The sequence below is a fragment of the Cavia porcellus genome, unplaced genomic scaffold (genome assembly GCF_034190915.1).
Source record: "Cavia porcellus strain 051 isolate PalLab524CR breed Dunkin Hartley unplaced genomic scaffold, mCavPor4.1 scaffold_25, whole genome shotgun sequence".
NCBI classification, from domain to species: Eukaryota; Metazoa; Chordata; class Mammalia; order Rodentia; family Caviidae; genus Cavia; species Cavia porcellus.
Window position 1 is genome coordinate 14170564 of NW_026947508.1, and position 22244 is coordinate 14192807.

At 55.4% G+C, this 22244-nt stretch overlaps 2 protein-coding genes across 5 annotated transcripts in view; one reads left to right on the forward strand and one right to left on the reverse strand.

Annotated features, from left to right (window-relative positions):
• Nucleotides 1-1532: 1532 nt before the first annotated feature.
• Htr6 (5-hydroxytryptamine receptor 6) lies at nucleotides 1533-13839 on the forward strand. Of its 2 annotated transcripts, XM_003471364.5 has the most exons (3): nucleotides 1533-2246; nucleotides 11616-11774; nucleotides 11937-13839. In XM_003471364.5, exons 1-3 carry the CDS (start codon nucleotides 1533-1535, stop codon nucleotides 12375-12377), a joined length of 1314 nt encoding a protein of 437 aa, XP_003471412.1. In that variant the 3' UTR covers nucleotides 12378-13839. The 2 variants fall into 2 exon arrangements, with proteins under 2 accessions (XP_003471412.1, XP_013009476.1); XM_013154022.3 differs by having other exon boundaries at nucleotides 11616-13839.
• Nucleotides 13840-14419: 580 nt separating this feature from the next.
• The window catches only part of Tmco4 (transmembrane and coiled-coil domains 4), a 79149-nt gene continuing 71324 nt past the window's right edge, over nucleotides 14420-22244 (reverse strand). For all 3 annotated transcript variants that reach the window (XM_003471363.5, XM_013154020.3, XM_013154021.3), the window contains 2 exons: nucleotides 20349-20466; nucleotides 14420-15357 (listed from right to left, as the gene is read on the reverse strand). In XM_003471363.5, the coding sequence (XP_003471411.1) occupies nucleotides 14953-15357; nucleotides 20349-20466 (523 nt within the window). In that variant the 3' untranslated portion in view covers nucleotides 14420-14952. The remainder of the gene's footprint in view (nucleotides 15358-20348; nucleotides 20467-22244) is intronic.

The window sequence follows — 22244 nt, forward strand, 5'->3', positions numbered from 1 at the left end:
CATATGGATTTGTCTTTTCTGAGACAGGGTCTCACTATGCAGTTCAGGCTGGCCTTGAGCTCACTGTGTAGCCCAGGCTGGTTTTGAATTAGCAATGATCCTCCTGCCTCAGCCTCCCAAGTGCTGGGATTACAGGCATGCACCACCATGTCCGGCTATCACTTCGTATTTTATTATGCTTATTATTTGTCTCCTCCACCATCGTGTAAGTCCCTGGAGGTGGGGAGCTTTGTTTTGGTCGCTGTGGCGCCCTGATTGGTCAGATCTGGTGCGCTGATACTTGTTAGGTGCTCAGGAAATATTCTGGAGTGACAGCCAGCGGTGACTGTCGAATGAATCTACACAGGAGGGTTAGGTGGGAGTGAGAGGGTGGGGGTGTGCACACACAGGCAGGAGGCGCCACACTCTATCCTCTGTCTGCAGTGACCCACCCTACCAGGCCTGGGGGAGCACCAACAAGTCAGGAACTTCATCCATGGTACCTGGCGCCGCCAGCCCTGGGATGATTTCTGCTCAGACTAAAGGTGAAGAATGCCAGGAATAATGAACCCATTTTATGGATGCCGCGATTGAGATCCAGTTGGCTTCCCCTAGTGCAGTGACACCTGCGCGAGCAGCCGGGTCCCCACCGGGGAGCAGTTCTTGGGTACAGGCGGGTCACAGCCCCCTTCTTTGGGTTCTGCCTGCGCCATCACCACGTGTGGAGTGGGGAGTGAGGTGTCGTTCCGCAGGCCTATGGTCCGGGACCCCACTTCCCGCGGGCTGGGACTCTGCTCTCTCCGCCCACCGCGGGGCGGGGCGCAGGCTGGGGCTGCGGGACCTCGCGCTCCTCCAGCACCGCCGGCTGCTCGCCGCGCCTCCCGCTCCGCCGCCCCGCTTCCACCCCGCGGTGCCTGCCGCAGTCGCCCGCAGCCAGCAGCGCGGGCGCCCAGGTAGCGGCTGGGGCGGGAGGCGCTGCGACTTGGGCGGCGGGGAGGGCGGAGCTCGGCGCTGCCCTGCGGGCCTGCTGGCCGGTTCCGCGGCCTCCCGCGAGCCTCCAGGCCGAGGGCGCGCGAGCCCGGGAAGCCTCCGCGCCGTGGGAGACCAGCCTTCCCCGCCCGTGCCCCCATCAGGGACCCCCAGAGCGCAACAGCCGGGGACCGAGCGCCCCCCACGCCCACCCACCCGGGAGCCTGCTGGAGAGCGCCCTTTCGCGCCCTGCTCCATCGCCCCGGGAACGCTGTCCCCGCGCCCTCGGGGGTCCCCGTCCTGCCTGGGGCGCCCATCCAGCCTCCCTCTAACTTTCCATCTCTCCTTTTGGGGACCTCAGCATCTCGGGTGCCCCTGCCCAAACTTCCTGTCCAAGAGTCGTGTCCCCCCAGCCCACTCCCAGGGGGGTACAGCTGCCCGCCTTCTAGAAGCTCACGGTCCCTGACCCTTTCATCTAGCGCCCAGGGTGTCCTTACCGTCCACGCCCATCGGGCTTCTCTCCTGCTGGCGGCTCAGCTGCCCCCCGCCCACCCTCCCACGTCCCCGGCCCTCAGCCTGTCCCCATGGTCCCCAAGCCGGGCCCTGCCAACCACAGCGCCCTGGCCTGGGCGTCTGGGCCGCCGCCGGAGTCGGAGGGCAGCGGCTGGGTGGCAGCCGCGCTGTGCGTGGTCATCGTGCTCACGGCGGCCGCCAACTTGCTGCTCATCGCGCTCATCTGCACGCAGCCGGCGCTGCGCAACACGTCGAACTTCTTCTTGGTGTCGCTCTTCACGTCGGACCTGATGGTGGGGCTGGTGGTGATGCCGCCGGCCATGCTGAACGTGCTGTACGGGCGCTGGGTGCTGGCGCGCAGCCTCTGCCTGCTCTGGGCCGCCTTCGACGTGATGTGCTGCAGCGCCTCCATCCTCAACCTCTGCCTCATCAGCCTGGACCGCTACCTGCTCATCCTGTCGCCGCTGCGCTACAAGCTGCGCATGACGCCCTCGCGCGCCCTGGCGCTCATCCTGGGCGCCTGGAGCCTCGCCTCGCTGGCCTCTTTCCTGCCCTTGCTGCTGGGCTGGCATCAACTTGGCCAAGCTCGGGCACCCGCTCCGGGCCAGTGCCGCCTGTTGGCCAGCCTGCCCTTCGTCCTTGTGGCGTCGGGCCTCACCTTCTTCCTGCCTTCGGGTGCCATCTGCTTCACTTACTGCAGGATTCTGCTGGCTGCGCGCAAGCAGGCCGTGCAGGTGGCCTCCTTCACCACCGGCACTGCCGGCCAGGCCTTGGAGACGCTGCAGGTAACCGGGCGCCCTGGGAGACCCGACCTGTGGGATGCGGGGAGCGAGCAGCTGTTGGGTGGCTCTGTCTCAGCCAACTCGTGCTGACGACTTCTGGGGTCATTCTAGCTCCCAGCGTTCTGAGCTCCAGACTTAGTGCCTGGCTGTTCACGGGACAGTTCCACGCGTCAGGAAGCCAACAAATGTGGCAGGCAGCAGAGGCAGGTCCGGCTCCTCCGTCAGTTCCTTCCTGGTCTTCCCCCTCTGAGCCCGGGAGGCCTTGTCGGCGTGGCACACAGGAACTTGGGAAGAAGCTCCCTCCCTCCTGCTCCTGCACCTCAGCCTGGAGGCCTTTTTGTTCTGCCTCCTGAATAGCTACCTTGCCACTGCCACCTCCCTCATGCTCGCCCTGGTCACTTGTCAGCTGGGAGCCTTTGGAGACTTCCTCAGGCTCCTTGGCTTCCATTCCAGACCACGACTGTCCATTTTCCGCTGAGCTAAATCCCTGCCTCTTTACTGTCTGTTTTCTGAACAGGAGCCAGAGCAGTTTTAAAAAATTGATCACGTTGCTCTCTTGCCACAAATCCCCACTGCATTCAAGGGGGAAACCCGTCTGCCTCCCAGCGTGGCCCCAGGAAGTAACCCCGCCTGCCCCTTCCGCTGCCTTCCCTTTCCTCCTCATGCTCTGTATCAGCCTCGGGTCCCCTGTGACAGTTCAGGCAGCACCAGGCTTGCATCTGTGCTAAACTCTTGGCATTGGCTGTGCCCTCTGCCTGCGACACCCTCACCTGGCTCCTTGTCAGCCTCCCTTATTGCCCAGCCCTGACTGCCCTGTCTGCAGCCCCCTTCTCCCGTTATCTCCCCCATAACTCCAAGTTTCTTTGTCAGCTTGGTCATTCTGGCTTCCTGACTTGAATATAAGCTCTTAGATATATGAGGCTACAGGTATCTGGGTCCCTTTTGATTCCCAGGCACACAGTAGGTGCTCAGTGGTTACCTGGGAAGGGGGAAGGTGCTCCTGCCCCAAGGCCCTGCACAGTCTACATATGAAGTGGCTGCCTTTGCTACCCAAGCCACGCTGTGCTCCGGCCTTGTGGCCCACTCTGAGGGGAGGGGATGTGGACTGACCAGGTCTGAGCCCCAGGGACCTAAGTTACTGTATGTAAGGCCTTGGGGGGGGGGTTCACCAGAGCCATCATGGAGGAGACTCTGGGATGGTGGTGGGTGCCTTGGGAGGCATGGGGTATCTGGGGATTTGATGGTGGCACCCAGCAGTGAGGCCTAGAGTGGCACCAAGCCTGTTATCTAGGAGGCCCAGGTGGACAGGGGTCCTGGCTGCAGCCCTGATCTATCTCCCTGCCTGTGCTCACAAGAATATTGTCAGGCCCCAGCGGGAGGCTGTGACCTGGATTTGCTGTCTCAGGGCAGGATGGCCATTCTGGGTCATCCAAGTGCTTTCCCGGCTTCTTTGTGTTATTTGTTTGTTTGTTTTGAGGCAGGCTCTCACTATATAGGCTGGCCTTGAACTCACTGTGTAGCCTAGGCAGTCTCAAACGCATGATGATCCTCCTGCCTCAGCCTCCCGAGTGCTGGGATCCCAGGTGTGTACCACCGTGCCTGCCTTGTTTTTTTCTTTGGTGTCAACAGAGATTTACTTTATTCCCAGTGTCAGTGAGATAATCCTGTCCCATAAGGCACTCCCAGTTTGTTGCTGTTTTTCGTGATTTCCTTGAAGTTTCCCTAAGTTGACTAAAGAAAAAGAAATGACAACACAGGCTTCCTTCCTGTGTGAATTTTCTGAGCTAAAAAAAACCTAGTGTGGGGCTGGAGATTTAGCTCAGCAGCATAAGCGCCTGCCTTGCAAGCATGCAGTCGTGAGTTTGATCCCTGGTATATATAAAAAAAAATCTCTTGAACCCAGTGCTCAGGATATTCACGAAGTGAACGAGTTAAGTGTGGGCGCTCGTGTTCTGATGCAGACAGCTCCGGGGTCTCCTGGCGGAAAGCCTACATGGCCATCTCCCTGGGTTTTTGCAGAGAGGTTTAAGAAAATTTTCAGCCATGAGGATCAAACCCATGCCAGGCTTGCACTTGCTGAGTGCGATACCCCAAACTCCCTTCACATTCTTGGCATCTTAGGCCATCAGGCTCTGGGGGATAGATGCCTTCCAATCTCTTTACATCCATCCCTTCCTTAATCTGCTAAACTCTTATATATTTAACATTAAAAAAAAGTTTTCTCAGTTATCTTGTTTTGTTTCTTTGTGTGTTTGAGACAGGGTCTTGATATGTAGCCCAGGCTGGCCTTGAACTCACGGCGATGCTCCTGCCTCAGCCTCCTGAGTGCTAGGATTACAGACATGTGCCATCATGGCTGACTCACTTATCTTTTTTTTCTCTGGCAATTTATTTGGAAAGAAAACTTCATAGCTCTTCTGGAAATGTAAAGTTGCTATTCCTTGTCATAGGTAGGGAGGAAGCCCAAACCTAATTTTGGAGAAATCCCAGTGGCATCATGAGGTCCCTTCAATAAGAGCCATGTGACTGAGCCCAAGGCCCGGTTCCTCTTTAAGTGTCAGGGGTGTTAATAACACGGTAGCGTCCACACAGGCTTCCCTTCGATGTTTGATCAGAGGAGGTGGATGGAGCCTGGGGCTAACGCTGTCTGTGACGCCGCTGTTTTGTGGGGCATCTATTTATTACTCAAGAGCCCCTCCATTCCCCCCTTTGCACCAGTAAGAAGCTGACTGCTCTGTGTGAATTTGGGGTGGAAGGAGAGATCAGGGTCTGGTGGTGCTGCTGTGAAGCAGATTTTCTTCCTGGGAACCCGGTAGCTGGTTCCAGGCTGCTTCTGTGATGGTGGCCCTGCAATCTCGGGGGAGCCTTCTGGGGCCCCCGGCTGCAGCCCCCTGAGTGCTCTTGACCTGTGGTGCACTGAGCTAGAGTGTTTAGTCCCCACCCACCCACTGAGGCAAGCACAGTGCTCCCACCACCATCCTGTAGGATGGATGAGGAGACTGGAGTTCAGAGAAAGGAGATGTGGCCTGCACAGAGCTCCACAGCTGGTAGATGAGGGTCCGGTGTCCAAGCTCGTTTCATCATCTGACTATTTTCTCCTTATCTGGTTTCCCCTCCCTCCACCACACTGCTTGCTCTTTCTCTTTTGGCCACACTGGATTCCTTGGTGTTCCTTAAGTACATGAAACACATTGCTGCCTCAGGATCTTTGCACCTATGGTTCCCTCTGTATGGTGTGTCTTTTATATTTCTGCCTGGCTCTCTCTGAGTTTCCATCTCTTTCTTCTGGCTTCTGTTCATTTGCTTCCCTGTTCCATCCATCAAGAATAGTAGCTGCCACCCTCCCATGGGGCTGGCTAGTCCTGGTTCCTTGGGTTACCTCTCTGGGTAGCCTTTACAGTCTCCCAGCATGTTGTACAGTTGCCCGTCTATTGACTGACAGTTGCTTTCCTCTAGACTCTGAGAGAGAGGGAACTTGGCCTTTTGCTTCCTGCCATGTTCCTGAATCTGCACCCAGCACATCATAGGTGCTCAGTCCATGTTTATGGAGGGAATGAGGAACAGGCAGTTTCGAAGAGCCTGGGACCACCCTGGTCATGTTGCTGCCTTCCCGCTCCCTCTGGGACCCGTTCTTGTCCAGGATGGAGTCTCTGTGCCTTTTGTGACATGAATTCCTTCGCTTGGTAATGAGGATGGTTGGTGAGGGCCTTCTCTGATGGTGCCTGTGTCCTGGTTGGAGAGAGCACCGTGATGGGGCAGTGCCGCCTTCAGGAGGGTTGTGGTGCTCTGGGGAGCCTCGGCCAGGAAACATTCCATGTCTGCCCACTGGGAGCCACAAAGTCACAGTGAACCCTAAAACCAAGGGTGGGGGACACCTTCTGGGCTTCGAGCCCAGCACCCTGTGTCTGCTCTGGTTCCCCACTAGCAGCTTCCATTTTGGGGTGTGTGTGTGTGTGTGTACCTAAAACAACTAAAGAGAATAAATAAAACTTGGGGTGCCCAGACCCCTTTCCTCCTGTGTTCAACCTCTCCGAGCCCTGAACTCTTCCTCAGCTTCCCCTCAATGGATAGGGAGCTGTGACGGGTCCCTGAGGCCCTGGATCCCCTGGGAGTGGGGACTTGGGACCTGGTCAGGATGTTATCACCCCTCCACATGCCTGTGTGTGAAAATGGGCTCTGAGAAGCCCCCCAGCTGGCCAGTGGTTCCATCGGGGCTTTGGGCATCCCCAGGGCTGGGAGAAGGGCTGTGCTGAGAGCTGGGGCTGCAGGGAAGGCTGGGGGGGGGCAGAGGTTGGGTAGTGGTGTCATTGTGAGCCATGGCCAGGGCAGGAGGATGTGTGTATAACATGATGCCCAAATGTTGGTGGCTGTCAGCCTTGGACGAGTCTTCAGGCTCAAGGGCACCTTTGGCAGCACGGGAGGCAGCGGGGGTGTCCAGCCTGATGGACAGTAGCAGGAAGGAGCAGCCAGGAGTTCCCTGCTGTCTCCCCAACCTCCCTCTGGCTCTGCGGCTTCCTCCCTTCCTGTATCTCTGCTGCCCACTCCTCTGTGCGCCTCCTCTTTCTGTCCCTCCCTCACAGTTCTCAGCTCTTGCTTCTGTGTCCCTGCCATCCCCTCCCCCACCATCATTTTCTCCTCCTCCCTGCCCCTCCCCTGCCTCCTCCTCCTCCCTCACCCAAGGGTGCATCATTCTGTCTTAGCAATCTTGTCTCTCATCTCTGTCTCTCCACCTCCTCAGAGGAGGAGGCTGAGATCACAAAAATATCTGCTCGGGGGCGGTGGGGGCAGAGCTGGGAAGGCTGGCAGAGAGGCTGTGCAGAGCAGGCAGGCTTGGCTGCTGCCCTGAACTGGGGACCTGGTGCTCCTGGGGCCAGGCCAGGAGCGTGGTGTCCAGCTATTCGTGGCTCATGTCTTCCCTATTTCCCATCACAACTGGATGACCCTGAACATGTCATGGCACTGCGCTGTACACCAGGGGCTAAGTCAGCAACTGGTTAGTGATGGAGCCAAGATGTGAAGCCAGGCAGTGTGGCTCCAGCCTGTCTTGTGACCCTCACATTACTGGGGATGATTGTGAACCTTTTAAATGGCACGAGGAGGAATGCATCAGCACTCTATTGTTTTTGCATTGCTAGGGATCGAACTGGGGTCTCATGCATGCCAGACAGACCCCTTCCCCCTGAGCCACATCCACAGCTCAGTAAGCACACTGGAAAATAAAAATTCAAGTGGAGTGTGGTGGTGCACATCTGTAATTCTAGCATTTGGGAGGCTGAGGCAGGAGAATTGCTGTGAATTTGCGGCCACCTGGGCTACATGGTGAGTCTAAGTCCAGCCTGGATTACACCCCAAGATCCAGTCTTTATATATATGTATTTCTCTATGAATTTCTTCCATTACCAGGAACACCCCTATCAATTTATAGCCTGTTCCTGCCCCTGTATGTTTACATATTTGCATCAGTTCCTAAAGAAACAGCGTTTTGTTTTGTGTACTTTTTAAACAAATAGAATCATACTGAATATTCTTTTGCTACTTGCCAGCATCATTTAATAATATGCCTTGGAGATCTTCCCATCTGATCAATGCATTCTGTGCATGTGCGTGTGCGTGTGCGTGTGTGTGTGTGTGTGTGTGTGTGTGTGTGTTACTGAGGCTTGTACTGAGCTACATCCTCAGCCCCCCTTTTGTTTTGTATTTTGAGACAGTGTCTTGCTAAGTTGCCCATGATGAGCTCAAATTTGCAGTCCTTTTGCCTCAGCCTCCCAGAGTGCTGGGATGTCATGCACGCACCCCCACATCCGGCCAATCAGTGCATGCTTTAAACACATTCCTGTGTTATTCTGCAGTGGGAGGGTGCTGTGGTCTTCTGGTGGACATTTATGCCTCTTCCAGGTTGCCCCCTCTCCCAGTGCTGTGCACACAGTGTTGTGTGTGCCACACATAAAGGGTTTGCTGAGCACAGGAATCTGTAATTGGAATCACTGGCTTATAGGGCACCGCCAGACAGCTGGCCTCTGACAGTGCCACCTTCCGTGAATATGTAGATATCAGAACATGGCCACCAGGCATCGTGAGGTGGCAGGAAAGTCAGAAAGGGGTGGAGAGGAGTTGGCTTCAGTTGGACCCTGGGGTGTGGGCTGGTGGCTGCCACTGACTTCTGCTTCTCGAGGGCCTGTTGGTGACAGTGGTGGGGTTGCCACTGGGGATGCCACTGTGGGATGTGGAAGCAGCATGGCCAAGTGGGAAGAGTGCAGCTTGGGGGCGACAGAAGCCCGGAGCCCGGCTGTGGCTCTTTCCTGCTGTGTGACTCCTGCCTCTGGGCCTCAGTTGCCTCCTCTGAAAAATAGGGGACGTACTCCCTGCCCCCCAAACTGACTAAATGACCTAGAGACTGTCAACAAATGGAGATGACAGGGCTGGTTTGGGGTCACTTGGGCTTTGGTTCAGGTACCTTTGGGAAGCTTTTCTGCCCTTTCTGGGCCTGTCTTTTGAGCCCCTTTCCTTGCCTATGTTTCTGGCTGATTCTTTCTGGATAAGCGGGGAGGAAAACCCAGGGTTGTTGTCTGGGAGATCCACAGGCTTTCAGCTCACCCTCACCCTTACCCTGATGTCCGCCCTGGACCTCACAGCCTTTACACTCCAGAGCCCAACACTGTCTGGGTCCAGGGCTCAGCAGGACGCCTGAAAACAATGACCATTCCCTCCCCTATTGTGTGGTAAGGGTATTGGGTGGGGTGAGAAGTGAATCTTCTGACCCCAGTAGTCCCCAGTCTTTTTGGCATCAGGGACCAGTTTTGCGAAAGAATTTTTCCATTGATGTGAGGTGGTGATTTGGGGATGCTTTGAGTGCATTCCATTTACTATTTCTTTATTTTTGAGACAAATTCGCACTATATAGGCCAGGCAGGCCTTGAACTCACAGTGATCCTCCTGCCTCAGCCTCCTGAGTTCTGGGATTACAGGCATCCACCACTATGCCTGGCACAAATGCATTACACTTACTGTGCACTTTGTCTCTATTACATTTATTTTCTTTATCTCCTCCCCATCCCCTGCTCTGTGGGTGCTGGGGACCACCCCGGCCCCATTCCCACATCACTGTGCCAGCAGCCTGGCCGCTGAGCACTGGCTCTGTCAGGTACTGTGCGAGCATCCACCTTCCATAGGGTCGGGGACTGTGAGCTTAGGGCTCCTCTCTCCCGCTTTATACCTCGTGGACGCAGCAGCTCTCTCAGGATCGCGGAGTGGGAGGAGGGTGGAGGCACGGTTTGATGCTGGCTCACCTGTATTCAAAGCCCAGACTTTGCTTGGGCACAATGCCGCCCCACCACGCCATGGCGAGACATCGAGAACTTCTCTGAGGCTACTCTTTTTTTAAATTTTACCCTTGATATTTGTAAAACTAAATTTCATCTGGATAAACACAGAAAGGGACACTCATTCCCGCATCCCCTTTCCAGAAAGAGAAGTCCTGGTCCTGTGGGCAGACAGCCTGCTGCTGGGGTTTCAGCACCGCGGACAAGGCACCGGCGGGGAGCCGGAGAGCGGAGAGCGGGCTGAGAGTGGGCTGGGGTGCTGGCTTTGAGGTCCCTGGCATCGACACATCTTGGCTTTGCCTCCTCCGCCCCCTTCCATCTGCAGAGGGTTGCCTGGGAATCTAGATGCCTTTCTGTCTCCCCACATCCTCTGGGAGCAGATGCGTGTCCGGTGGGGACGGAAAGAAGGGGGTCTCTGACTCTAGAGCCCCAGCTAGGCAGTGGTGAGTCAAAGCCTTGGTCTTGACCTCTTGTGCTGCTTTGAAGAGGCCAGGGACGCTGGCAAAAGGGGTTGGGCTCTTACACAAGTTAGGAAACGCTGGGCAAATCCCTGGTTTCAAGGCCCGAGTATGTTCCAGGCAGCACACACACCCTTTGCACAGTTCTTGATGGATGTTACGCACCAACACTTAATCAAATTGTAAATTTAGGTGGGTCTAGGTCTAACTTTTTTTTTTTTTTTTTTTTTTTTTTTTTGTCATTTTGAGACAGGGTCTCAATAGGCAGTTCAGGCTGGCCTTGAGCTCACTTTGTAGCCCGGGCTGGTTTCAAACTTGCAACGATCCTCCTGCCTCAGCTTCCTGAGTGCTGGGATTATACGTACACCCCCACCATGCCCTGCTTTAGTTGGGTCCAGCTTTGATGGAGAAAAAACCAAACTGATTATGACACAAAGGGGAGAAACGCAGGGGCTGCCCTATGCCGGTATTAGGGTTCAGTCTGGACTGGAGGAGGGCTTCATGTCCTGGCTTCCAAGGGCTTCTCAGGGCTTCATGTTAGCAGCTGGAGACCTTAGGGTGTTCTCTCAACTCTGGAAGAGTGGGACTTTTTCAACTGTTGTGTCTGTATATAAATTTCATTTCCTTAATTTTTCTGGGGAGGGGTTTTTGCAGATTTCATTAAATCATCAAAAGGCTTATTAAGGTTAAAAAAAAACAAATGAGAAAGAAAATAACTTCTTAGGCTGCAGCATCATCAGTGCGAAGGCTCCGCTGAGTCTGCTGCTTGCCAGGGGCTAAGTCAAATCCCAGCCTCCCAGCCCATGTCCTCCTCCCGGTGGCCGTCAAGGGGCAGCTTTTCTCTCCTCCCTCACTTCTCTCCTCTGTGAGCTTGCAGTTCTCTGTGGAGACATCTGCCAGTCCGTACTGTAATCGAGTTATAAAAAGCTGAGATCCCTAGCATCCCTAGTGATCCATGAGAGATTTAATTTCCACCATTTTTGGTGCACATTCTCAAACACAAAGACAAACCCAGACACTTGTGGAGCACGAGGGTAATTGTGACAGGCAAAAACCATTATCCCTAAATACGAAGAAAATCCATATACAGAGAAATTGTGAGCTCTGAAAGCAGAAGTGTCTCTTTTTCAAGTACTGTTCAATAAGAATTGATTCCTGGAGTGCTAAAGGCTTTGGAAGGTTCTGGGGCTCGCTGTTGTGTGTGCCAGGCTGTGCTGAGGGTTCACTTAGCAGGTTGTTCTTCTGAACCACCTGACTTGTGGCTGGAGAGGTGCCACCCTCTCCCTATGCTGCCTAGAGCTCTTTGTGAGGTTCTGGCCCAGGATCAGGGCTCAGTCTGGGTCTGTGCTTGTTGGAGACCTGGGTTTAGAGTCGATGTCAGGGTGTGACCCTGAGCCAGAGTCAAGGTTCACTTTGGACTCATGGTTAAGCATTGGTCTGAGACTCCAAATGGGGCTCACTCAAGGATCAGGGCTCAGTTTATCGCTGGGACTAGGGCTCAGTCTACAAGCAAGGTTGAGATTAAGTCTGTGGCTACAATCAGGATCTGATTAGGGCTCTTTCTCAGCTAACTCATGTGTTCTTCCTTTCTGCAGGTGCCCAAGACCCCACAGCCAGGGCTGGAGTCTACTGACAGCAGGCGTCTGGCCACCAAGCACAGCAGGAAGGCATTGAAGGCCAGCCTGACTCTGGGCATCCTGCTGGGCATGTTCTTTGTGACCTGGTTGCCCTTCTTTGTGGCCAACATCATCCAGGTAATGCCACAGATGGATCCAGGATGTGGTGGGGCGACCTCAAGTGTCAGCCCAGCCCAGGTTCGGGGAGGGAGAGGGTGGCCGTCTCCCATCGTGCCCATGCTTGTGTGTGTGTTCCATCTGTGCTGGGTGGGTGGTCATGACACATCCTGTCCCCCACAGGCTGTGTGTGACTGCATCTCCCCGGGCCTCTTTGATGTCCTTACATGGCTGGGGTACTGTAACAGTACCATGAACCCCATCATCTACCCACTTTTCATGCGGGACTTCAAGCGGGCTCTGGGAAAGTTCCTGCCCTGCCCTCACTGTCCTCCAGAGCCCCGGGCCACCCCGGCCTCCCCCTCCATGCGGACCTCTCACAGCGGTGCCCGGCCTGGCCTGAGCCTGCAGCATGTGCTGCCACTGCCACTGCCTCTGAACTCCTCAGACTCAGACTCCGGTGGTTCCTCCGGCCTGCAGCTCACGACCCAGCTGCTGCTGCCTGGAGAGGCCACCCGGGACCCCCTGCCACCCCCCAGGCCCGCTGCTGCAGTCAACTTCTTCAACATCAATCGAGCGGAGCCTGAGCTGCGACTGCACCCTCTCGGTACCCCTACGAACTGACCAGGTTTGGAGCTGGCCAGGGAGAGCTGGATTGGATGGGACCAAGTCCCTGGGGCCCTGAGCCAACTCCTGGCTCAGGCCAGGAAACTGCAGGTGTCTTGGGAGCCCTCTGAGCTTCAGAGGCTGCCCTGAGCCCGCACTGCTCCAGGGCCCTGACCCAGGGAGAGGACAGCTGGCTTGGCACAGCCCGCTGCAGATGCTCGCCATTGAGAGCAAGTTGCGGTTTCTGTAGAGGATGCTGGGTAGAGTGGGAGATGGGGTGCAGGACCTCTTGGTTCAGATTAGGTTAGAAGTACCCTGACCTTTGCTCCTCTCAGGCTAGTGGTAGGGAGCACTTCTTCTGTGGATTCACACGTGGCCCGGTCTTGGCTACTCAATGTGCAGTTCTTGGACCATCAGCAAACTCCTCACCTCCTGGGCATTTACACAGAGGATAGAGCCCATCCATCTGCCTCAGACCTGCTAAGTCAGGATCGTGTGTTACCAAGGTCCCGGGTGACACAGTTCGAGATGTGCTGGCTGAGACGCCCTTTCACCCTGAGGACTTGCTGCACACTTTTCAGACCTGACAGCCTCCAGAGTGTGAGTGTTAGCACAGCAAAATACCCGAGGCTGTCAGGCAGGCAAGCTTTGGATTTCCGCTCATCCTCCTCACTCTGGGCTGGCCCAGGTTCCTTCACCGCTCTGAGTCATGGATGTCTCAGGAGTGAAGTGGGAGAACAATGTCACTTTGTAGCTTTATGACTTAGGACAGTGCACAGGGGGTGGCCTGTTGTCCTTATGACCTCTGCTGGGCAGGAAAGACTGTTTGTTCCCACTGTTATCTTTTGCAGTGCTGGGGATGGAGCCCAGGACCTGGGGCATACTAGTCACGTGCTCTACCCCCAACCGCTCCCCAACCCCGTCCAGATTTCCACCACCCAACTCTGGTTCCACAACTCCTTTTCTGGGTGCCAGATGGGGTTCCGATTGCTCAGCACCCCCCTCCCCCGCTCCGGGCCTCTGTTGACTTCCCTGGGGCATAGGGGGCCATGGAAGTTTCTTGTTGAACATCAGGGATGGGTTTTGTTCTACCCTAGGTTTTCCTGGACCTGAAAGGGAGCAGCTAACACAGGCCCTTGTCCTTCCATGGGCCAGTAAGGGAGACTGGACTGGTGGCCACTTGAATCCACAGGGGAGAGTTGGAAAACTGTCCCTGGTGTGGGCTGGGGCAACAGGCAGGCAGGTAGACTCTTTGGGCACAAGGTGTGGGAACTTGGTTCCTAATTTACCTGCCCTATTGAGGGTTTTCTTAACACCACTAAACTCCATCAACCCCCAAACTACCAGGGACCAGGTGCTCTCCTTGGTGCTGATCAGACTCAATTCGGTCCTGGCTGCTGGTTGTGGAGGGGCCATGGTGCTTGCTGGGGCTCCCTGGATGCCACCAGGGCTGTCAATAAACTAAAGATAAAGAACATGACCACGGTGTGGAACGGATTCTATGGAGGGGCCGTGCGGGCAGCTGGGGCAGAGGGAAGAGACATGGGGCCCGTGCATCCTGGGTTCTGGTCTGAACTTCTACTTTGCTTTGGGACTCCAGCAAAATCCTTTTGGAGGTGGGGCTCAGCTTATCACATGGGACAGGAGTGGTCTGAATGAGAAGCAGAGGGGTGGCATAAATGTTGCAAAATTAACAAATTCAGACGTGCTGGAGACGCCATCCAGCACCTGTATTCTGGAACTCGCTGCTCCTGCCTTCCTCCCATCTTCCCAGAGCCTGGCCACATGTCCTCTGCCTGGGTGCAGGGAGGGTCACCTCTGGCCCTGCCGTCCAGGGGGAGGAGGAGGAACAGAGGAAGGCACTGGGGGATGTGGACAAGGTGCCTAGGAGCTGGGCTCTGAAGTCCCACTGGCTGGGGTTTGGCTCCACCACTGGACTAGCTCTGCAAGCTCTGGCAGGTTACCTAACCTCTCAGAGCCGCAGTTCACCGAGTACAAAGTGTTGACAGCAGCAGCTACTCAAGGGTGATTCTGAAGACTGACATCATGAACACCCTGGGTACGTGGTAGGTACTGTTTATTACTGTCATCACTCCTGATCCTGCCAGGACATCCTTCCTCTGTATAATCCACTGTCCCTTCTCCTACCTATTCTGTATCGCTACGTCCAGACTCCCCGAGCTGCACAATTTCAGGGCACTGTTCCTATCACATATTTGTGACTGCTGCTTCTGAATTGTGCAGTGCACAGCCTGTGTGGTGGTACAAGACAGACGTGACTGGATCCCCTCGGAGCAGAGGGAGAAAGCTGCTCCCTTGGCACCTGGGCCTGTTCTGTAGGTGGCATCACAGATTCCCTGGACTCCCTGAGGGGCAGCCAGACCTCACAGCTGGGACCTGCAGTGCAGGGAGCCCTTGCTCGACTAGGGTGGCAACATTTTACCCCCCAGTTCTGCTCCCTTCAAGTCCAGTTCTTCCAGCTCAGGAAAGGCACTTGTAGAAATCTCCACCTTCAGAGCTCACCTGGAGCCTGGGTGGGTGGAAATGAGCTGCACGTAGAGACCAAGGAAGACAGTTCAGGTCCGTGCTGGGGTCAGTCCAGTCCTGGGCAGGGCCCCTGGGACTGTGAACAGTTGGGACAGCCTAGTGGGTTGGGGCCCATGCCATGGCTGCAGACATGGGCACTCTCATCTGGGCCTTGAATAGCAGGAAGTGAGGCCCCTTCAGACTGGTCCAATTCTGCTAGCACCTGGGTATGGCTGGGGTCAGGGGGCTCAGCCACTTTGGGGGTGTCTCCTGGTGCAGGCTCCTGGGTTTGCCCATCCTGGTGGGGGATCTGGCCCGCTGAGGAGGCAGCTGTGGCCTGGTGAGGCTCCTCTTGGGATTGGTTGCTCGGGGCCAGCAAAAGCCCTTTCTCACCCCAGCCTGGCTTGGTGCGGATGCCCACGGCTTTCAGGATGATGTCCATCTTCTTGGCATAGTCCAAATGGCCACCGACCTGCAAGAGGATAGGAAGAAAAGGTCAGGGTGAGTGCAAAGCTTCTGGATCTGACCCTTGGCATCTTTAGCCACCCAACCATCAGTGCCAAGACTCCAGCTCTCAATGTCTCTCACCTGCCTTTCCACGGTGTGACAGATCACACTGGATAATCAAATGACTTTTTAAGAACACAGAAAGACGATTCTGTACAGGGCTTTGTTATTTTCTCTCCAATGGCACCTGCCTGCCCCGTTTCTTTTCCCACAAACACTTTCAAACAGTTCTCTGTGAAAACACACAGGTGTGCAAGGCTGTTTGCTCCCGGGGTTCAGGGTGGAGGTCACGATGGGGCCAGGGCCTTTGTGCAGGACGAGGCACAGTTAGTGGCTATATGGCATCAGAAAGAACCTACATTTGAGCTCTGAGAAATGGGTCCTGGCCCTGGCTCTGGCTCTCACCGGGAACCCAGCTGAGTCCCATGATCTCCTGAATCCCCATCTGTAAAATGCGGCTCATGAGGCTGAATATTACTACAGAGTTCAAGGCTCTGGCACCTCACAGGAGCCAGTGTATGCTCTGTCTTGCACTGTGATCTTCTAACAGGAGCCAAAACACTTGCATAGAGATTTAGTGATGTCCACAGTCAAAGTGTTGGCAGGAAGAAATCATACATGCCCATCACAAAGCACAATATTTGGCAGGTAGCAGGTGTTCCACAAATATACACACCCTTACTCTGGTTTCTTTCCTGCTTTCTTTCTTTCTCTCTCTTTTTTTTTTTTTTTTTTTTTTTTTTTTGAGACAGGGTCTGGCTATGCAGTTCAGGTTGGCCTTGGTCTCTCTGTGTAGCCCAGGCTGGTCTTGAACTTGCACCAAGCCTCTGCCTCAGCCTCCCGAGTGCTGGGATTCCAGGAGTGCCCCACCACGCCTGGCTCCTGCTTTCTTCTTTTTAGAAAAAAATATTTGCTAGCACCAGGGATTGAACCTAGGGTCTTCTCACTGAGCTCTTTATTTATTTTTTTAAATCCCTAAGTTTCCCAGGCTGGGCTTGAAGTAGTTTCCCAAGTGGCCCCACTAGGCCTTCTTTGATCCCTGGCTGCTTCCTGCCTGCCATGCCAGGGACTGTTCCTCCTCGGCCGTGGAGTCAGCTGAATATGGACTGAAACTTCTGCAAACTGCAAGCTAAAATAAGCCTCCTTTCCCTTGTGGGTGTGGCACATTTTCTCCCAACTGTGAAACAGTAACTAAAAAGGTCTCCTTATACCATTTCAATGTCGGTGAAAGGCCAGGGCAAGCGCTGGGTGGAAACAGGTCAGGGAGAAAGGGCGAGGTTGCCGGCTGCTTCATCCTGCTTACTCGGTAGAAATCCTACCACGCAGCTGTTGGCCCTCCAGCCCTCCTCTGCCAAACCAAGAGCCTGGGCTGCCATTCTGCACCAACTCAGGAGGGAGAAGCTGCTGTCGGGGTTGTGACAGCGGATGACAGTGCAGGGGTGAGGTAGGCAGGAAAAGAGTCATCCTAGCTGTGGAATGTTCTGGCATGGTTAGGGTTAGATACATGCAGGACTTTGCTACCTCGAGTGCTAGTGTGGAGAGGCCTTTCTCGATGCCCCACATGGCTGGGGATGCTCTGGGGCTCTATGGCCTCTGTGCACCTGAGCTGGCTCTTAATAAACCCTCAGTGTCAGCTACTCACACAAGTGATTTGCTGATAGATTGACAGCTCTGGACACTTGTGACAGTGCTGTTTCCCTCAACAGCACCCCCCCCCCCCCATCATGCAAACCTAGGGTTACCTAGGTTTACCAGGCCCCTGGTTTCCTGCACCTCCTGGGGCTCAGTTTCCTCCTCTGTAAAGTGGGTGTAGTGAGGCGGACAGGGTGGGGCATGCCTATAATCCCCACACTCCGGGAGGCTGAGGTGGGAGGATAAGTTTCAAGCCCAGCTTGCACAACTTTAGTGAGATCATTTCAAAAATTAAAAAAACAGGCTCAGTGTGAGGGCCCTGGGTTGCACCGTGTGGCCTGGTGGGAGGACTCGTAGCCAAATGTGGAACAGGCTCCCTGGCAGAGGGCAGCCGCCTCTCCAGGCCACAGCTGTAGGCGCACAGTCAGTCCAGATGTGTGGTTAGGGGCGCAGCTCTCAAGCAGGTTCCTCATATTCACAACTCACAGGCAGCCTCCGTCTCCACACCTGCACGGTGGCTCAGGAAGCCTTCATGGGCCGCCATCCAGGGTCACACAGCAGATCCTGGCGGAGCATGGTGCAGGCCTGGCCCATGCTGGTCCTTGTCAGTATCTGAGGATCTGGTTGGTGCCCTGCCCTTTGCTGAGCTCATACCTCCTCTGGGACATGAGAGTCTTGCTCCGGGCTGGGCCACAGCCCCCTAAAACCTGCAGATCTGTGGGTCTCTGCCTGGGGGAAGGAGGGGCAGCTGCCTCTTCTCCACAGTTTGCAAGGAAAGAAGGAGGGCCAGAGGCTATGCTAATTACCTCTAATTACCCGGAGGAGGAAAGTGCTGCTTCTGGGCCCCTCCTAATGTGATAAAGGGCTATTATTAGGCAGGAGCTAGAGGAGGCTGCCACCCAGACAGCCTGAGGAGGGAGACAGTCTGGAAGCAGCTGATCCCAAAGGCAAAGAAGGGGACAGTGGCAGCTGCAGGAAAGGAGGAAGCTCCCTTCCTACATAGGACCTACTATGTGCCAGGCACCTTCCCTGCAAAGGTCTCCACTTTCCAATAAACAAGGAAATGAAGGAACAGAGAAATTAAGTAACTCGCCTTCGGTCACACAGCCAGCACACCTGCAGCTGAGCTGGGATCTAAGCCAGGCCAAAGGCTGTGCTCTTCCTACCTACCATATACTATCCACAGCTTCCTGGGGTAGAAGGATCCTCCCCTTCCCCCCAGCTGGGTAGGAACCCAGGGCCTTGTGTGTGCTAGGCAAGCATGCTGCTGAGCTGCACCCCACACGCCTGAAACTGCAGCATTTAAGGCTTTGGGGTATGAAGAGGAATTTTCAGGTGCCCTTTTGATGCTTGCTTTGGCTGAAGGAGACTCCTGGAAACATACACAGTTCCAGCTCCCGTTACCCCAAGCACAGCGGCACCCTCAGATACAGGGCACTGGACGCTGGTTGGGAGGTGGTCACTCAAATCTGTGGTTTCCTGGCCTTGTGACCCAGCTGTCTTTGATCCCTGAGGGAAGTGGACAGTGGAGGCTTCGGACCTGGGTTTGAGTCCAGACTCTGGCCTCAAGTTCCCGGCATTCTTCTCTGTGAGTGGGGCGTGCGTGGGCTGCATGTGGGGTTTCCGTCTCCTGTGTCAGATGCATCAAGATGATTTCGGAGCAGCAGTTCTGGTCTGTGCTGGGAAGTCTCGCAGCCCCAGAGCCCGCAGTGGGTGGGAAGGCCCCGGCCACTCAGCCCTGCTGCTGGGGTGTGTGTGTGAGCCTTGGGCGAGCTGGTCCCGGGGTGGGGTGGGGGACAAGTGAGGGCAAATTGGCACAGGAGCCTGGAGGCAGGTAGAGCTAGAGGCCTTTAGGGGCAGCAGTGCCAAGTGAAGCTTCGGTTCTGTATTTTGTCCTAATCCCTCCATGTCACCAGCAGCTGTGCAGTCAGGTTTCCAAGAACAGGCAGGAAGCCAGGGTCACAGTACTAGGGAGGGCACAGGTGGCCCGAGGGACACAGCTCCACGCACCATCGATGGGAGCAGCTGTTGATGCAGAAGGGAAAAGCTGGGTTCCCCTCATCCTCCACCGGGGAGGTCTGCTCTCAGCAGAAGGTACTGCTCAGACTGCTGTGATGTAGAAGCCGGGTTCTGCCTGATTGCCCTTGGTACCCGATGGGACAGCAGCCATGTCTGTGAGAAGTAGAAGCTAAAGTCCCGGTTCTCCCAGCCCTGGTCTGCCACCATGTCCCTGAGCGGGGATTGGCTTGCAGGGGCAGCTGCACCAGGGCCCCTTCCTCCAGCTCCAGGCACGCTTTCTGCTTCACAAACTCCTTGAGCCAGGGAAAGGTTACTGGCTTCAGAGCTGGGGTTGAGTCCCCAGGTGGTCCCTAAGTCTCAGTGCCCTCCCTGAAAAGGGCTGAGGTAGGATGGAGAGCTGCCCACCCAGGAGGCGAGGCCCTCCCAGCCATAGTACGGAGCACAAGGTTTCTTTACACCTGAAAGGTGATCTAGAAATTGTAAATACTGTACTGTTTTATATGTTCTTTCTTTAAAAAAATTTTTTTTGAGGCAGAGCCCTCACTAGGTAGTTCAGGCTGGCCTTGAATTCATGATGATCCTCCTGCCTCAGCCTCCTAAGTGCTGGGATTACAGGGATGCTACCCTATGCTAGGCTCATATTTACTTGTTTGGGGTAATGGGGACTGAACCCTGGGCCTGCACGCTGAGCTACATTCCCAACACTTTTTTATTTTGAGAGAGCCTCACTAAGTTGCCCAGCCTGGGCTTGAATTTGCAATCCTCCTGCCTCAGCCTCCCAGAGCGCTGGGGTTACTGGTGTGCACCACCGTGACTGGCTGGAATGTTCTTTTGAAATGAGCTCCCCCAGTGCTGGCTCAGCTCTACAGCTTATGCTGTGAGAGGGCAGTCAGGTGCCACTGCCCGAGCTACACCTGAGCCCCTGCTCAACCTGGTTGTTCCTGGAGAGGTAAATCAGTCTGACAGCTCTGCAGTGGAGCCACAGAGGGCAGCGATGTGGGGGCCAGGAAATGGGCACTTCCGGTTCAGATCTAGTCCTGTTAACTGCTAGTTGTGACCTTTTCTAATTCCTGAGCTGTGACATGGGAACAAGAGTGTGTGAGGCTCTGGTGAGGTGCAGGGGGCTGGGACCGAGGGGTGGCAGGAGGAAGAGCCATTTCTCCTGGCTGATTTTCTGCTTCCAGGGCAGAGTGGGCAGGGTCCCCTGTCTCCAGGGGCCACGAGTGGCTGGGCTGGGGTAATGTCGTGCCCCACGCCCAACACCAGGCAAACGCAGAGCCTGGTGAGGGCCCGGCCAATGCTCACCACCAAGGACAGGTCCACGTTCTCCATCCTGCGGTCCTGCAGGAGCACGGGCTGCAGGCCTGCAACCCGGAGCTGCACCGACGACGTTCGGTACACGAAGCTCAGCAGCCAGTCTCCCCTGTGGGTGAGGACCAGAGTGACATCAGTCACACAAGGCCAGGCTGGGCCCTGCCGGCCCCTTGGGTGGGACTTCAGTCTCTGTGGGAAACCAGGGCCGTGCAGTCCTGGGAGTAGCGCAGACACGTGACCAGCTTGGGGGAGGGGCGGGCACCGTGCCAAGGGCTGAGCACACCACCCTGGTGGCTCCAGAGTCAAGGACAGTCTGGCAGGGAAAGCCTGCTGACTAAACAGGTTGTTTTATTATTATTTTTTAATTTTTGGTAACGGGGATTGAGCTCACAACCTCGCATCTGCCAGGCAAGTGCTTTGGCCACTGAGCTAAATCCCCAGCCCCTAAACAGGTAACTTAAAATTTCTTTGTGTGTTACCAGGGATTGAATCAAGGGCCTCTGTACTGAACTACATCTTTATCTTTTGTATTTTGAGGTAGGTCTTGCTACGTCAGTAAGTTGCTGGAAGGCAGGAAGATTAAAAGTTAGGCTTGGGCTTTGGATCCTCCTGCCTCAGCCTCTCACCTTGCTGGGATTGTACGTGTGAACCACCAGGCCTGGCTTTTTTTTTTCTTTTTCTCTGCCATGCTGGGGGTGGAAGCCAGAGCCTCACGTATGCTAGGCCTCTGCTCCACCATCAAGCTATGAGTCAGCTCTGCCCACTGACTGTAGACCTAATGAACGAGAGGGGACGACGGATGGAGGTCCGGCAGCTGAGCGCTGTGCTCAAGGCAGCTGCTTCCACTGGGAAGAGGCAGCTGGAGCAGGGCTCCTGGGGCTCTTCCTGTGGAGGGGGTCTGGGGGAGGGCTGGAAATTGGGCCCTGCTTTCTAAGAACAGCCTTGGTCCAGCCTGCATTCCTCTCCGCCCTCTGCCACTTCCCAGGAGGCCGGTGGGTTGCAGGCCTGGAGCACTCTCATGGGTGCCCAAAGCCGCGTCCCTGCCCCTCCGAAGGTGCACACCCCTCTGCACTCCCGAGGCTGCAACCTTGACCCCTCTACCCATCTCTGTAAGGCAGCAGCCAAGGGTCTCACAACTGACCCTCTCTCTTTGGTTTCCTGAACCTCGTGCCCAGAAAAGTGGGCGGCCACCTGCAGTGCACGGGGGGCGGTACCCTGCCACTCTGCGCATGTGCATCCCCCTACCCTTCCTTCTGTGTGTGCGGGGGTGTGGGGTGGGGGTGGGGGGACAGGAAGGTGGCCGGGAGGCAGGAGGCCTCAGGCTGCCTGCGATCCTAGTTTTTTTCCCCCTCTTGGTGGTAGTGTGGATTGAACTCAAGTCCTTCCCACTAAGCCATTATTTACTTTTTATTTTGAAATAGGTCTCCCTAAATGCTAACTTGCTCAACTTGGGCTTGAACTTGCGACCTTCCTGCTTCGGCCTCCCTCCCAGAGTGCTAGGATAACCGAAAACATCTCTGTATGTGCCTCAGGACTGTTGATTCTTTTTCTGCCCCACTCCCCATTATCCATCCCTTCTGTTCCAGTGCTGAGATGCTGAGGTCAGGCAGGGCCTGTCTCATCCAGGGAGGAAAGCTACATACTCCTGTAAATGTCTCAGATCTGTATAAACAAGGGCGGCACTGCCCTGCCTGTTATTTCTGTTGTAACTAAGACAGCACTTGATAGGTTCATTACCCATTTTTGGGTTAATTATGCATTTAAGGACAGATCAGGACCATAAAGGTTGAGCATCCTCTCTACTGTGCAGGGCAAACCTCAGGACCTTCCCTGGCATTCAAAACCTTTCTCCTAGCTGTGGGCTGACACAAGCCAGGCTCACATCCT